This window comes from Macaca thibetana, chromosome 1, assembly GCF_024542745.1.
Source record: "Macaca thibetana thibetana isolate TM-01 chromosome 1, ASM2454274v1, whole genome shotgun sequence".
Lineage (NCBI taxonomy): Eukaryota > Metazoa > Chordata > Mammalia > Primates > Cercopithecidae > Macaca > Macaca thibetana.
Genome location: NC_065578.1, coordinates 127,221,913 through 127,236,898, shown reverse-complemented (window position 1 = coordinate 127,236,898; position 14,986 = coordinate 127,221,913). Strand labels below are relative to the sequence as shown.

General features: G+C 47.5%; 1 protein-coding gene across 4 annotated transcripts in view; it reads left to right on the top strand.

Moving 5' to 3' along the window:
- The window catches only part of KCNN3 (potassium calcium-activated channel subfamily N member 3), a 169,456-nt gene that overhangs the window by 139,783 nt on the left and 14,687 nt on the right, over positions 1–14,986 (top strand). For all 4 annotated transcript variants that reach the window (XM_050753187.1, XM_050753218.1, XM_050753197.1 and 1 more), the window contains one exon: positions 5,954–6,064. In XM_050753187.1, the coding sequence (XP_050609144.1) occupies positions 5,954–6,064 (111 nt within the window). The remainder of the gene's footprint in view (positions 1–5,953; positions 6,065–14,986) is intronic.

Below are 14,986 nucleotides of genomic sequence, written 5' to 3'. Positions count from 1 at the left end.
TGGACACTTTTTTCAGAGGCGGAAACTGAGGCTGAAAGAGGAAAGCACATCTAAGCCTGGGTAGTGCTGGGGGAGGTGGCGGGGTGAGAAGTGGACAGGCCATTGGTGGCGTGGCTTTGGGTCTCCATGGCTGGAGACTGCAGCCCTCCCAAGGACAACCCCCGCTCCACAGCCCCCCTCACACCTTTGTGAAAATCCTTCCTTGCAGTGATCCCTCAGATTCCATTCGTCACCCCCATTGCTCCCAGAGAGATGAAGACCCTCTTTCAGGAAGGGCAGTGACCGCTTTCTGCAGTGGAAAGGGAGGGCCGCAGGTCTGGGGGCTGCCCACACTCCCCACCCCAGTCTGCCTCGTTGGTTTCCTGGGGCTGATATTGGTGGACCAGACAGTCAGACCAAGGCTTGGGGCAGTCGGCCTGCTGAGCAAGAGGGGCCAGGCTCTCTCCTCCTTTCTGACTCCAGTCCAGGGCAGGTCCCTATTAGCAAGCAGGTCCTACGACAGCAGCTAATGACAAAAAGCTTAGCGCTGGGGTTGTGATAAATCATGGGTAAGTGCAAGGCTTTAGAACAAATATCTTCCATCGGTTAGTAGGAGCTTGTCTTGGCATAGCACCAACTGTCATGAGGAAACCAGGGAAAGATGCTTCTTACCAGAAAAGAATGAAATGCCACCAAAGGCCAAAGCTTTCCTTCTTAGAGCCACTCCTGGGGTGTGGGCTTTGTGCCTCAGAACCAGCTGTCAGCCAGGGCTGGTACAGAACAGGGTTGCTAATAGATGGATGGGCCCTGCGGGGAGCCTCTGTTATTTTAAAATACCAGACTTTCTCCCTCTCAGCACATAGCTGTGCCCCATCCAAGAAGCAGCACCCTAAGGACCCGGCTTCCTGGTTCCTGGACTTCGCATCTCCTGGCTCTACTCTGGCACAGCTGAGCGGAACAGGCGAGACCCTTGCCCGACCCCTGCCTCTCCTTGGGGTCCGGGGGCTGCTTGTCTTTCAGCACCCCCTTTTGCTGTCTGGCTCTGCAGCGCTCCCCCAGAGGGAGTGTTCCGTTCCCTGTGGATTGAGGTGTGATCAAAGTGGAAAGAACAAATGGATGAGGAGGACCCAATCCAATCCCCACCTTCCATATGAAAAATACAGCCCAGGCCTTTCATCTCTTTTTGTACAAAACCCTGTGCATAAATATATACCTTTCTATATACGGGAACAGGGAGGTTTCCTCTATTCATTGTCAGTGTTTTTCACCCAAATTAAAGTCAGTCGCCTCACTCTGGGGTCAGCCACAGTGAGGAACCCTGGTGGCATTTTTCTAGCAAATGTGATTTTTCTAGCTGAGTCACTCCTAGCCAGGGTTTCACTTTGCTGAGGATCCTTTCCCCTCCTCCTCCCAACCTCCCAACACTATGTATAGCTCCCAATTATTATTGCAAGTGCCTTTACTAAAGGTAGGGCTTCCTGTTTGGTTACCATGGACACCATGAAGGCCAAGGCAAGGCCTGCTTGGGAAGGGAAAGGAAGGATTTGTGTGTGTGTGTGTGTGTGTGTGTGTGTGGCCTGTAAATAGTCTTAATCATTGTTTTCTCTTGGCAATCCCAGTAACGATGTAATTATCAGCCATTAAGCAGGGTATATAATTGTCTGAACAACTTGCCGTGGCTGGCACAGACCTGGTGTGTTTGAGAGATTTCACCCACAAAAGCAGCTACATTAAAGTCCAGCATCTTTCCATAAGGATTTTTCATGATCACAGTGACAACACAGTAGAGAGAAAGCTGTCAATATTTAGTATCCAGAATTGGAAATGACAATGCAACGTAAAATATGTGCAATGCTGACCTTCTGGTTCTGCAGGCATCTGGAAGACCCCAGAGCCCCTCAAGGCTGCTTGGCATAACTTTGTTTCAATCTAGCCTCTTTCTAAAGCTGGACTCACTCTGTAGACCCTTCATGAGTTATGGACAAACAGGCAAAAGCTTCCAATGTCTGCGGGGACGCTGAGCTTTTCCCCAGTGGCCTCATGAGAGATGTGTCTGAACTGCCAAGGGAAAGTGATGATGAAGTAAAAGGTAGCACAAATTGAGTCATTTTGGGAGGAGGCAAAAAGAGGGCTCAGCAAGACATCTGCTTAATGTCAGTTTTAGAAGATGAGCTTCTCCCGAAACACCTTGGTTTCAAACCAATTGATGTTATTTTAGTTGTTGCATGGAATCTGTTGCAGAAACAGAATCCAACTGTAAATCCTCCAGGCTTCCCTCCTCCATTTGTCACTTTCATTTGTGTTTTATTTTATTTTATGCTTCTTTAGTTAAGAACACCTCATACTTTTCCCCTTGGGATACTTGTTTTTCCAGCTTCTAAGGTTTTCCAGCTGGAAAATGTTTCTTGAAAACAAGAGGTGGGAGGACCGGTGTGGAGGAGTCTCGGTCCCGATTTGGGTCCGAATCTCTAGAGTTAGGCGTGTTCACCCCGTCCCAGCCACCCTCCCTCTGTGCACTCGGTGCTCCCTGCTCGCCCACGTGCCTTGGGAAGTTCCAGCTCATCAGAAGTAGACCCCATCTCCTCCCCTCTCCCCACAGAACTGGAAGTCGGACAGCGCAGATCCAGGGACTCTAGTTTTGTCCCCTGTGGTTCAGGACTTGGCATATCTGAAAGCAAAAGGCTGAGTCATGGCTCTTCCCCCGAGTCTGACCCCAGGGAAGTCATAGCAGCAGCTGTTTACCCTTTCCCGTCCTGCTTCCTCCCTCCTCACACACCCCCTCTGCCCACCAGCCATTTCCAAGATTCCACGGTTAGCCAGGCCCTCAGCGATGTGTCTCTTAAAACTAACCTGCATCACTGCCACGTGACACAGCACTGCCAGGCTGCCCCTGTGGCCTGTCAGACTATTAACTCACCTAAGTGAAAGGGCCCAGCATCCCAAAGGGGACCCAGGGGACAGGCGAGTCTTATACCAATTGAAGATGGACACAGCAGGGTGGGATCCCTTGGCACTTCCTTCATGTCCTCTAAAGGGCCAAAATGGACCATTGACTTCTGGCTCAAGCCTTAGGCTCCTTGTTCTTCCTTCCTCTCTCAATCCCATCAGCCCATCATTTTTTCTTATTCCTCAGCCTCCTCCTTCTCTCTTTACCCCCCTGACCCTTGCTGTTTAGGATGCAACACAACTTGTTCCCCATCTCATTCTCTGCCCAGCTTGACCTCTCCCTGCAGCCACCTTCCTTCTCTTCTCCCCTCTCCTTCCCTTTCCTTCCCTTCCTTTCCCTTCCCTTCCCTTCCCTTCCCTTCCCTTCCCTTCCCTTCCCTCCCCTCCCCTCCCCTTCTCTTCTCTTCTCTCTCCTCTCTCCTTCCCTCCCCTCCCCTCCTCTTCTCTCATGTTCCCATTGTCTTCTCTCCCTTCTTCATTTTCCCTCTCCACACGCCGCACAGTCTGCAGAGGCTCTGCAGTCTAGGCTTCAGCATTCCTCCACGACTTTCTGAAGGCTGCTGATGTCTGGCCCCATCTTTATGAGGTTGCCTCTTAATCCAGGTTAGGTGTCATTACTGGTGACTGCCCCAATTACATCCAGTCAATGGAAAAATGAAGCTGAGAGCATCCATTTAAGTTGGAATTAAGGGTTAAGAATGCAGCATCCTCTACAGAGGTACTCACAAGGGAGTCATGACATCTTTATGTTGAAAGAAACTGGGAAGTGCCATCTAGTCCACTGTCCTGCCTCCAGAGAGAAATTTATCTTCCTCGTGTGAGACAGATGGTTCCTTAGATAAAACACTGTAGTTTCTAATTAAAAGCCCCCTGCATTCAGCCAGTTAAAGTGCGGGCCATGGCAGGAGCTGTGAAACACCCCATCTAGACCCTGGAAATTTGGAATGGTGGATGATTGATTGTTGTGATTACATTCTCAAAGTAGCATGGTGCAGGGAAGCTCCCTCTTCAGGCCCATTGGACCTCAGCTTTCAGGGATGATTTAAGTAGAGTTTTGCTTGGGCCCAGCAAGAGGAGGGAGAATGGAGCCTGGGGAGAACCCTCTCCATCTGATGTTCCATTTTTAATGCTATGATATAGCCCTCTTTTTAGGCTTTCAGCCCAAAGTACTTTTGGAACTCCATATAAAGGAGAGGGATGACACTCTGTCCGGTCGAGGGGAAGGGAGCACACATCTTCCCTCTAGGATGGCTTCTTTTAAGCTATTTTTTGCTTTTGGAGGCCTGGCTAGATTGATTACAGCTACAGACCAGGCTGTGCAACTGCCCAGATCCTTTGAAAACTGGGCACAGAGTCTCCTGTAAGTCACAGAAGCTGAAAAAACACAGCCGTCCTTGAACAAAAGAGGAAAATGAGGTCAGAAAAGGAAAGTTCACACAGACTTGGTTCTTTTCACTTTGTGAAAAGGCCAACCAATGTACTGAGAAACACTAGATTGTTTTAATGGGGACCCTTGTGGGAAACGAGGAGAAAGCATTGTGAACTTCAACCACATCGAAACTTCACACAGGCTAGCCTTTGTCAGCCTGTGGGATAAAGAGAGAAAGAGATTCTAAAAGAGAGAGTAGGGAATGGATCCACCCATATGCATTCCTTCCAAGTTGGTTATAGATTATAGTACCTTTGAAAAACATTCTTTTCTGCTTCTCACACATTTTGTAAGACCTGATGAGCCAAAAATGTTACTGACAGATTCCTTCCAGTCTGGGACCTCATCTGCTAGACTGGGTTCTGTAGCAACTAGAATTACTGTTTGACATCTAGGATTCAGTTGTTGGCTTTAGTAAGTTCATCATCTCTTTCCATGAGTGGTGGTCAGGGCAGCGCAGGGCACAGCGTGCAGGTAGAGGGCGATGGTCTCTGATGAGAGTCCGCTCGCAGAAGGAGGGGGCTGATTCCGGCTGCCTGCCAAAGAGCCAGGGGAGTAGTGAGTCTTCGACGTCCCCCTGTGCTCACAAGCCAACCAAGAAGCCCAGCGAAGATGATTTTAAAATGTGTCGGGAGAATGTTGGAATGTGCAGGGAATTCCCTGCTTATTTCCCAGACAGTCAAGCATGCACCCAGAAGATTAGGACAGAAAAAGTGAGTCTCACCATTCTTGGGGCTCAGCAGAGCCTGCTTCCTTGCCCACCCTTTCCCGGGCTCCCCTGGCATGGACCTACCGAGCAGACTAGGATCGCTGTTCCGGAAAATCCCAAGGGTCTGCTGCGGGCTCACTTAAAATCCTGGTTTTGATCTAGCAGAAGTGGTGTTGTGTTTAAAATCTCTGCATGGTGGTGAATTCATGAGCCTCCTGGTGAAGGCAGGAAGGAACCGATTCCTTGTGCTGAGTCATAGCGTAAACCCTCAGGTGAAAAAGCCCAACCGCAGAGCAAGCACAGTCACTGAGTGCATGTGTTCGTGCCAACCTGGGTACCCTCTGTGAAACAAGCCCTGGGGAAAGGTATTGGCTCTTCATTAGATTGTTTTCAGGAACACTCTCAGCCACTGACAGGTGTTCCATCTGCACCCAGCTGATGTCCTGCCTGCCTTCCTCCCGGGCCCGCTGGTCTAGAGCTGGCAGTGGGATGGAGACCTGCCTGAGGGAGAGAGGGCCCGTGTGTGCTGGCTCCTCTGTCTTCCGCTACACAGCTTGTCAGGTGGCCAGGTGCTTATCTGTTGGTTAAACCCCCCAAAGTCTCAGCACCACCCAGCATCCTTCTCCATTGAAACTGGCTAGCTCAGCCTCCCAGAAGTCAGCTGCAGAGCACAACCCAAGGGGCACTGCCGACCTCTCTGTGGGTCAGGACATCAGAGTCCTGACAGATTTCGACAGATTTTGTGGCTTGGTCATGACCAGCCAGAGAGCTCGAGTTCCCACTCCACTCCCAGGAAACTACCCCTGTGGGCGCCAGGCGTGTTGAGTCTCTCGTCTTGCCTCTTAATAATGTGTTCTTTCCCCTCTGGTCCTCTTGATGTCCCCCCACAGGGTGCAGGCTGCACTGCCCTTGTAGTGGCCGTGGTGGCCCGAAAGCTGGAACTCACCAAAGCAGAGAAGCACGTTCATAACTTCATGATGGACACTCAGCTCACCAAGCGGGTAAGATGCTACACAGCCATGTCTTATGGGGGACTTAACACCACAGTGGAAGCCAATGAGAAAGCAAATGGTCCGCCAGGTGCTCACGCCTGTAATCCCAGCACTTTAGGAGGCCGAGGTGGGTCGATCACAAGGTCAGGAGATCAAGACCATCCTGGCTAACACGCTGAAACCCCATCTCTACTAAAACTACAAAAAAATTAGCTGGACATGGTGGCGGGTGCCTGTAGTCCCAGCTACTCAGGAGGCTGAGGCAAGAGAATTGCTTGAACCCAGGAGGCGGAGGTTGCAGTGAGCCAAGATTGCACCACTGAACTCCAGCCTGGATAACAGAGTGAGATTCCATCTCAAAAAGAAAGGAAGAAAGACAGAAAGGAAGTGAGAGAAAGAGAGAAAAGAAAGAAAGAGAGAAAGAAAATGGTCATGTCGTATGGGTTTGCACCAGGCTTTTAAAGGGCATGTTTGAGGGAGCCCCAGACACAAAATGGAAACAGCATCTTCACACGATGGGTTCCTGCCTTCTGTTCGATCGCTGTGCATGGTTCAGGCAGCCAAATAATTTTCCTGGTAATTTAATTAATAGCCTACAATGGTATAACCTGCCCTTTGCCTGATGAAAATCAGCCAGTATGAGGCAATGTTTTTTGTTTATGCTCAAATATTTTCAGGATTCTCATTAGGAAGGGCAAAACTATATTGAAAATGTACCTAAAACTATAAAAGTATATTGAAAATGTACCTAAGTCTAATCCTTTAAAAAAAATCATTTAAAGAATCATTCTAGGCCAGGCGCAGCAGCTCACGCCTGTAATCCCAGCACTTTGGGAGGCTGAGGCAGGTAGATCACGAGGTCAAGAGATTGAGACCATCCTGGCCAACATGGTGAAATGCCGTCTCTACTAAAAATACAAACATTAGCTGGGCATGGTGGCAGGCACCTGTAGTCCCAGCTACTCAGGAGGCTGAGGCAGGAGAATCACTTGAACCCAGGAAGTGGAGGTTGCAGTGAGCCGAGATCATACCACTGCACTCCAGCCTGGGCGACAGAGCAAGACTCCATCTCAAAAAAAAAAAAAAAAAAAAAAAAAGGAATCATTCTAGTAGAGCCCACATTCCTAAATAAAATTGTTCATCAAAACGTCATCATCCAATTTTTCCCTTTTGGGTTTTCCGGGTAACGTTTCTCACTTGAACCATTACGAAAGTAGTTATGGAAGATGAAAATCTGAAAATATGCAGGAATGGGTAGACCAATTTGCTGCTGAAAGTTGGATACCCCACTGAAATGTCAGAGACGAAAAGGCCCATTTAGAAGAGACAGATACAAGCCTTCCAGAATAACAGCAGGCCAAATGGGCAAGGCAGGAGTTGTTTATTCAAGGACAGCTTTTATGGAAAATTCTTTAGAACTACAGCCTGAAGGAAGGTGAGTAAGATGATTTCCTGCAAGACTGTCCTCTTTCTGAGACGAGGCAGAGTTAAAACCCTGTGTCCGTGTCTTGGCCTCCATAGTCTTTTTCATTTAGGACTAAAGTAGGTTAAGGAACCCATGAGCAACCAAATGTTGCTTTGGGTTTTTGAAAGCTACAGAAAATATTCAGTGATTAATGTTGCATCGCAGCAACAATGTGTTAGAAATAGAGACAAAGGCAGGAAGGAAGAACAAAAAGAGAGAGAGAGAGAGAGAATGACAGAGGGAGCTGCGAGTGAGCTCTCGGGGAAGGCAGTGGGAGAGTGTGCAGTGGCCAAGGCCTGTCCAGTTTCTCAGCAGAATTATTTATGGTGTTTGATGGTTTGGTCTTTGATTACATTTATTGGATTTTGTAAAGAGCCTTCACAGATGTTAAAAGGAACTGGTACAGGCAAATATTCTTATGTTGTTGACATTCAAGTGTTCGTACTTGGTACATCACGGCCCTGAGCTATCAGCTGCACCAAAAAAAGCCATGATTTGTCACATCACGATGGCAGTGATTGAAGGCTGTTACCACAGTAAGGCCTGCCGGGAACTCTGCCACTTGGCCACTCTCTTTCAGCCCCCTCTAATAATGGGTGCAAAAGTCATGCTCAGTATTGAGGAAATTACTCAAGTTATTGAAACACCCAAATGCAAATCCACTTGCATCTATTTTCCTGAAGCAATTTACTGAGGTTTCACTGAATTGAAACTACATGCTGGAGTGAGGGCAGGGAGCTGTTCTGCCTCCAAAGCCTTCTCATAAGCTGTTTACCAAGAGTAGAGACATTAGCAGTTTCTCTGTTTATTCTGGTTTTCTTTTTGAAGCCAAGTATATTCTTTGTATTTGGTGTTATTCCTTTGTCCTCTCCATTTTTCACCAAGTAAATCAGACGCTAAAGGAAAATAAAGCTGAGGAAAGCCAGCTCCTTTGTATGCCAGGAAAATAAACAATTTTTCTGCAATATAATTGTAGAAGATGAGACTGTGGTTGCTAATTTTAATCTTTCAAAAATGATTCCCTAACATCCTCCTCAATTCCACTTACTTCTTGAAAAGTAGGACTGAAAATCAAATCAACAAATATTTATTGCTCATCCATGAATGTAAGGTAGCTTTTTAATTGAATAACATCTCCTTTTTCTGAGAACACTTAAATCTGTTGAAATGTCCCTTTAATATCTAATATCTTTTCTCAAGGAAATAAACAACACAGGAGGGATGGTTCTTACAGAGAGAAGATTTTCAAAGCTGGCAGGACTAGAACTTCTGAAGGTTCTTTTACATAACCTTAATTGAAACGAAACTGGATGTGTGCATCCTTGGCCTGCTCTGGTTTGAGCTGACTTTGAACTGCTCCCAAGAGAACCCCACCTTTCTTCCCCTGGGGATGCCTGGCCTGCCCTCTGTCCTCTCCAAATGGCCCATTGTGTCCAGCTGGAGTGGCTCATTGGTCAAGAAGATGCTAAACAACTGGGCACGGTGGCTCACGCCTGTAATCCCAGCACTTTGGGAGGCCGAGGCAGGTGGATCACAAGGTCAGGAGTTCGAGACCAGCCTGACCAACATGGTGAAGCCCTGTCTCTACAAAAAATACAAAAATTAGCAGGGCGTGGTGGTGCGCACCTGTAATCCCAGCTACTCAGGAGGCTGAGACAGGAGAATCACTTGAATCTGGGAGGTGGAAGTTACAGTGAGCCAAGATCCTGCCACTGTACTCCAGACTGGGCAACAGAGCAAGACTCTGTCAAAAAAAAAAAAAAAAAAAAGAAATACTCTCAGATCAGACATGATCCTTAGAAACTCTTGGCCGGGCACGGTGGCTCACACCTGTAATGCCAGCACTTTGGGAGGCTGAGGCAGATAGATCACGAGGTCAGGAGATGAGACCTTCCTGGCTAACACGGTGAAACCCCGTTTCTACAAAAAAAAAAAAAAAAAAATTAGCCAAGCGTAGTGGCACGTGCCTGTAGTCCCAGGTACTTGGAAGGCTGAGGCAGGAGAATTGCTTCAACCCGGGAGGCAGAGGTTGCAGTGAGCCGAGATCGCGCCACTGCACTCCAGCCTGGGCAACTGAGTGAGACTCCATCTCAAAAAAAAAAAAAAAGAGATGCTAAGCTCAGTCTATTCATAACATCTCAGTGAATTCTCAGAGAAAGATCCAACATGAAGGAGTTTACTGTGGCATAATTTCAACCTCTTCGGAGTGGACAATTCACAGATTTGACAGACAGATAAAAGCAGTCTCTTACTGGTATATGCAACCTTGATGCTTCAAATACCTAAGCAAAATGAAAAAGGAATTGTAGGTATTAATCATAAAAAAATACCCAAATTGTTCTAGTATTTATTCATCCTGTCTTGCTCTAAAGGCTGCAGCCTAGCCTTTGCCATGAGAGCCAGCACTATTTTTATTTATTTATTTATTTGTGGGGAGGGAAGAGGGTCTGACAGCATTGGGTAAGAACTCAGTTTCTGGTTTTCTTGAATCCTGTGCTTATCTTCTTTCCTTGTATCAACTCTGGCAGCAACGTCATTTCTGTATTTAATTCAATCAGATCTTCCCACACTGACTTCGCAGTGTCGCTGCCATTGTTATTCTATAATTATAACTTATTGCTAACCTCTGGGCTACTAGATAAATATATTTAAGTACATGATTCACAGAGGGACTGGAAGAAAGATACTAGAGCCCCATTTTTTCTGCCACTCAGTGCTTCCATGTCCCCAACATTCTGTTTTATGTAACTAAACAGGTCCATCACAGAGGTCACTCCCTGGGTGCCACACTCTGTACTCTGGGGGCACCAAGATGGGTAAGAGGTGGTCCTTACCTCCATCCTTAACCTCTGGTGGCTGACTGCCCTCAGAGAGCACTTCTTATAAGAGGTAGAGTGGGCCGGGTGCGGTGGCTCACGCCTGTAATCCCAGCGCTTTGCAAGGCTGACGTGGGCAGATCACTTGAGGTCAGGAGTTCAAGACTAGCCTGGCGACCATGGTGAAACCCCTTCTCTACTAAAAATACAAAAAATTAGCCAAGCGTGGTGGTGGGCGCCTGTAATCCCAGCTTCTCGGAAGGCTGAGGCAGGAGAATTGCTTGAACCCACGAGGCGGAGGTTATGGTGAGCTGAGATCGCGCCACTGCACTCCAGCCTGGGCGACAGAGCGAGACTCCATCTCAAAAAAAAAAAAAAAAGCAGAGTGGGCTGCTATGGACACCCTTGGCTTGAGAGGCACCATGGACCGGAGATATTTTCTTTGTGGTACCTACTCTCCACATCAAGCCACAGTAAGCAGAACCTTCAGACAGCACAGTGTGCTGAGGATCATATCTCCTTCTTGCTGCAAGGGTTTCTTGCCCCAAGTAGCTCATCCAAGTACACTTCCCCATGAATTCTATGAGTAAGACCAAAACGAAACCCACAACTTCCCTAAACTAGTTCCTTCTCCTAACTTCCCTAGTGTGCTCCTGACATGGTGTTCATCCAGACTCCAGGCATAAAAACTTAGCCCCATTTCTGACTCCTCTGGGCCGTGAACCCCACAGGGGTCTGAGCACTTTCTGTGTCTGATTCGACCTTGCCGTGGCTGTTCACGCATGCGCGCCTCTCCAGGGCCTCTGCCCCGTCACTCTTGAAGCCGCCATCTTCTGTCTTGCACTATCACAGCAGCCTGCTACCTGCTCTCCTCACTTGGGCCTCCCTCTCCCTAGTCATCCTGCACTCTGCTTCCCCATGGATCTCCTTAGACTCTCGGGCTTACCTACATATTACTTCCTGCTCAAAAACCTTTAAGTAATTCCCCCACCTACAATCTCCTGAATGACACTAAAGACAACTTTTCTTTAATTACAGGCATATGCCAAAGTTTGATCATCATCTTGCTAGAAGAAAATTTTCTTCAGCAGCCTAATTCAGAGATTACTCTTAGTAGTGGTATTTCATAGGAAAAACAATGGTAGCCATTGTTACGCCAGATATAGAAGGTTTAGCTAAAGGACTGCTAATGGACAGCTGGTTGGGCTCAAGAGTGGATTTCCAGAACAAGTCTTTATCTCTTTATAATTGATTGGATAATCAATAGGGCAGTTATCAGGAATGCTAATTCTCCCCAGAAGAGGATTATAAATTACATCACACACAAGATTCTGTTCCAAACAGAGTGGGTACAGGTTTTTTTTTTTTAGCAACAGTCACAGAAATATTGTGTGTTTAAGCCGGAAGGACCCTCAGGGAAGAGCCACTCCAACACAGATGAGAAGACGAAGGCCCAGAAAGGGGTGAGGGGGCCCCGGGCCTATGCAAGATCCAGTTTGCTCTCAGACCATCAGGCAGGCAGCTTTAGGGTGGTTAGTTCCTTAGCGTGGGGTTAGGGTCCCAGGCCTGCTGAAGAGAAAAGCCAGCTTAACTCTACCCTAACTGAGTATCACATAAATAGCATTATTGAATTATCCACCACCCATTACCATATTGCTACAGGGAGAACCTCAAGCTCCAACTTTGAACAACGGAAATACATCTCCTCTCGCTCCACCCAATTTCCTGCCAGCCAGAGAGGTGGAGCTCCCAGTTCTAAGTGGTCAGTGAGGGCCTCCAGGTCAGGCAGGCAGAGAAGCCTGCAAAGGGAGTGTGGAATAGAACAGAGGGGGGAAAAAGAGGAGGTACAAGCCGGGCGATGAGAGGGCAACCGGGGAAGCCAGAGCAAGTCTGTGGGGTGGTGATGAGGGGAGAGTGGGCTTGGCAAATGGGAAAGAGGAACCGGCCCCCTTCTCTAGTCCTGTGTGTAAAGGACACCTTCAGTCAAGGGCCGGCTTGCAGGTTCTCCGATAGTGATCTGATCCTCACTCAGCCTAGTTTCAACCTGTGTAACTCCTTCAAGTTACAGTCATGCACTGCATAACAACGTTTCAGTCAGTGATGGAGCACATATACCAAGGTGGTCTCAGAAGCCTCTAACAGAGCTGAAAAATTCCTCTCCCCTAGTGATTTGTGTTACCGTTGCCTACAGTGCAGAAATGTGCCATACAGGCTTGTAGCCTAAGAGCGATAGGCTACACCATACAGCCTAGGGGTGTAGTAGGCTGTACCATCTAGGTTTGTTTAAGTACAGTCTGTGATGTTCACACAGTGAAGAAATTGTCCAAGATGCATGTATTTAAATCACACCCACCGGCCAGGCCTCCCTTTCCCCGTCTCCAATCTCCAAGTAGAATACTTCTCTGGCAAGGGTTCCTGGCAGCATAAAGGGCATGCTAGTGATTTCTTCTCTGGGGGGCTCTGCTAATGGGACTCCTGGAATTTCCCAGGACTCCTGGGGCTGCTGGAGGCTTAGGGTGCCCAAGAAAGGTGCTCCTTTCATCCCCCTTGTACTCCTGCCCCAAGCATTCTTGCCGCAACCGACAGCCCCTCTGTAATAGCAAGTAGCAGATTACCTGGGCAGAGAGGTGGCCAGAGCAAGTCATTGACATGGGATGCTATGGCCAAGAGCTCAAGGAAGTGATGTGTGTTCTGTTGTATGTTTTCTTGTGGGCTGGGGAAATTAGAGGGAAGGAAGCTGATGTTTATCGGAAGAGGAGAATATTAACAAAGATACCATGTATTGAGGCATATGGCCAGGGTCTGTGCTAATGTTTTAAGTATATTCTCATTTAGTCAACACAGTAATCCCGTTTCACAGATGCAGGTAGCACTTGCATCACTCTCTAGCTCCGGACCCTGCTTTGTTGTTGTGGTTTTTTAAATGCTTGTCACCTGATGCTATAATATAAACTGCATACCATCTTCTCCACAAGATTGTAAGTTCCATAAGGGCAGGAATGTTATTGATCTGTTCACTGTGGTACCCTTACTTGCTAGTACAATGTCTGGCCCATCATAGGTGCTCATTAATTGTTCCTCAAATGTATGAATAAAGAGAGTCTCATAGAGTTCAGTAGTGGGTCCAAGATAGAGCTCATGATCACATCTATTTGTCAAGTTTTTCTGAGGGTTAATGAAACCATGCAGACATACATGCTTAGCACAGATCCTGGCACATAATAAGCACTCAGTATATGTTAGCTGTCACAATAATTTTCAAGGTCTTCATTGGACCACTTTCTTGTCCAGGCCCATTAATTTTAGAGCCCTTCCTAAAGTGGATCATAGAGCCCATTCTCTGGTCCCACTCAGAGTGAAAGCAATTGTTTTGGTGGAGAGTTTCTGGGCTTGCAGAAAACAATCAGCCCATTTTGGAGGCAGGACAGCTGGACTGCCATTCACTTCCTCTCCTAACCATCCCCAAACCCACCCGATTGTGGCCGACGTTGAGCCACTCTTTCTGGCTTGCTGCTTTCATCTTAAGCCCTGCCCCCTCGCACTGCTGCACCCTAAGAGCGTCTTTTGGCCCTGGTGCCTCTGCCCACCAGGAGAGGTCAGGAGGTACCCAAGCCTCCATCAAGGAAGGGTGCATGGAGCCCTTCGGAGGCTCGGCAAATCTGAGGAAAGGCACATGACCTCATCTGCTCCTGACCCCAGCAATGCTTAGATCAATCAGCCATGTGAACTGGAGGGAGACCCTGGCCACAATAGCATTTACCGTCCACCTGGGAAAGCCCAGTGCAGTTAAAAGCCTATTTCTTTTTCTCTCGCAGATATTGATCTACTTAGCTTTGTGCCAGACTGTTTGCTGGTAATTAATTTCAGAGTCAGTGCAAGGGCTGGCAGTTAACATCACTTTCCCGAATGCACAGCGGCCTCCCTCCAAACTCATAAAGATGATGTGACTGCCTCTGTCAGCTACCCGGACTCTGCTGTGACTTCAGTATCTTACATTTGGGCTGACTTTAAGTGCAGGACCTGGACTCCGTGTTCTGTCACATTGCTAAGTAAGGGCCATGATGATTAAAAAAAGAAAAAAAATCCAATGTTCTTTCCAATTCCTTGATCCTGGAAAACAGGAAATGATTTTGTTTGTCTTTCCTTCAGTCCACATGAAAACCTTCTGCTCTTCCTGGACCTGGCTCTTGTTTTGACTTTGCCATTAGCTAGCTGTGTGATTCTGGCTCTCACATCCCATCTCTGAAGTGGTTTCCTCATATGTTCAATGAGGGGTTTGAGCTAGATGATATTAACTAATATCTGTACGGTACTTTACATTTTATGCAGCATTCAAACCCACACTGACTCAGTTTGCCATTTATAATTGTCTAGTCTTGGTCTGTGTCTCGGTTTCTTTGTCTGAAAAATGTGGATAATGTTAGCACCTCCCCGATGGGGTTGTGGTAAGGATTAAAGGAGCTTAGACATATGAAGTACTCAGACCTGTGGCTGCGCCCGGTAGATGTTAGCTGTTGCCCCCAGCACCATCATCACTGCCTCATAGCAGCCCTCTTTATTTTTCCCATCTTACAGATAATGAAGCATTTGCTCCTAAACTGCTTAATAATTGACAGAGCAGGGATTCACCTGCAGACTTTCCCGTTTCCT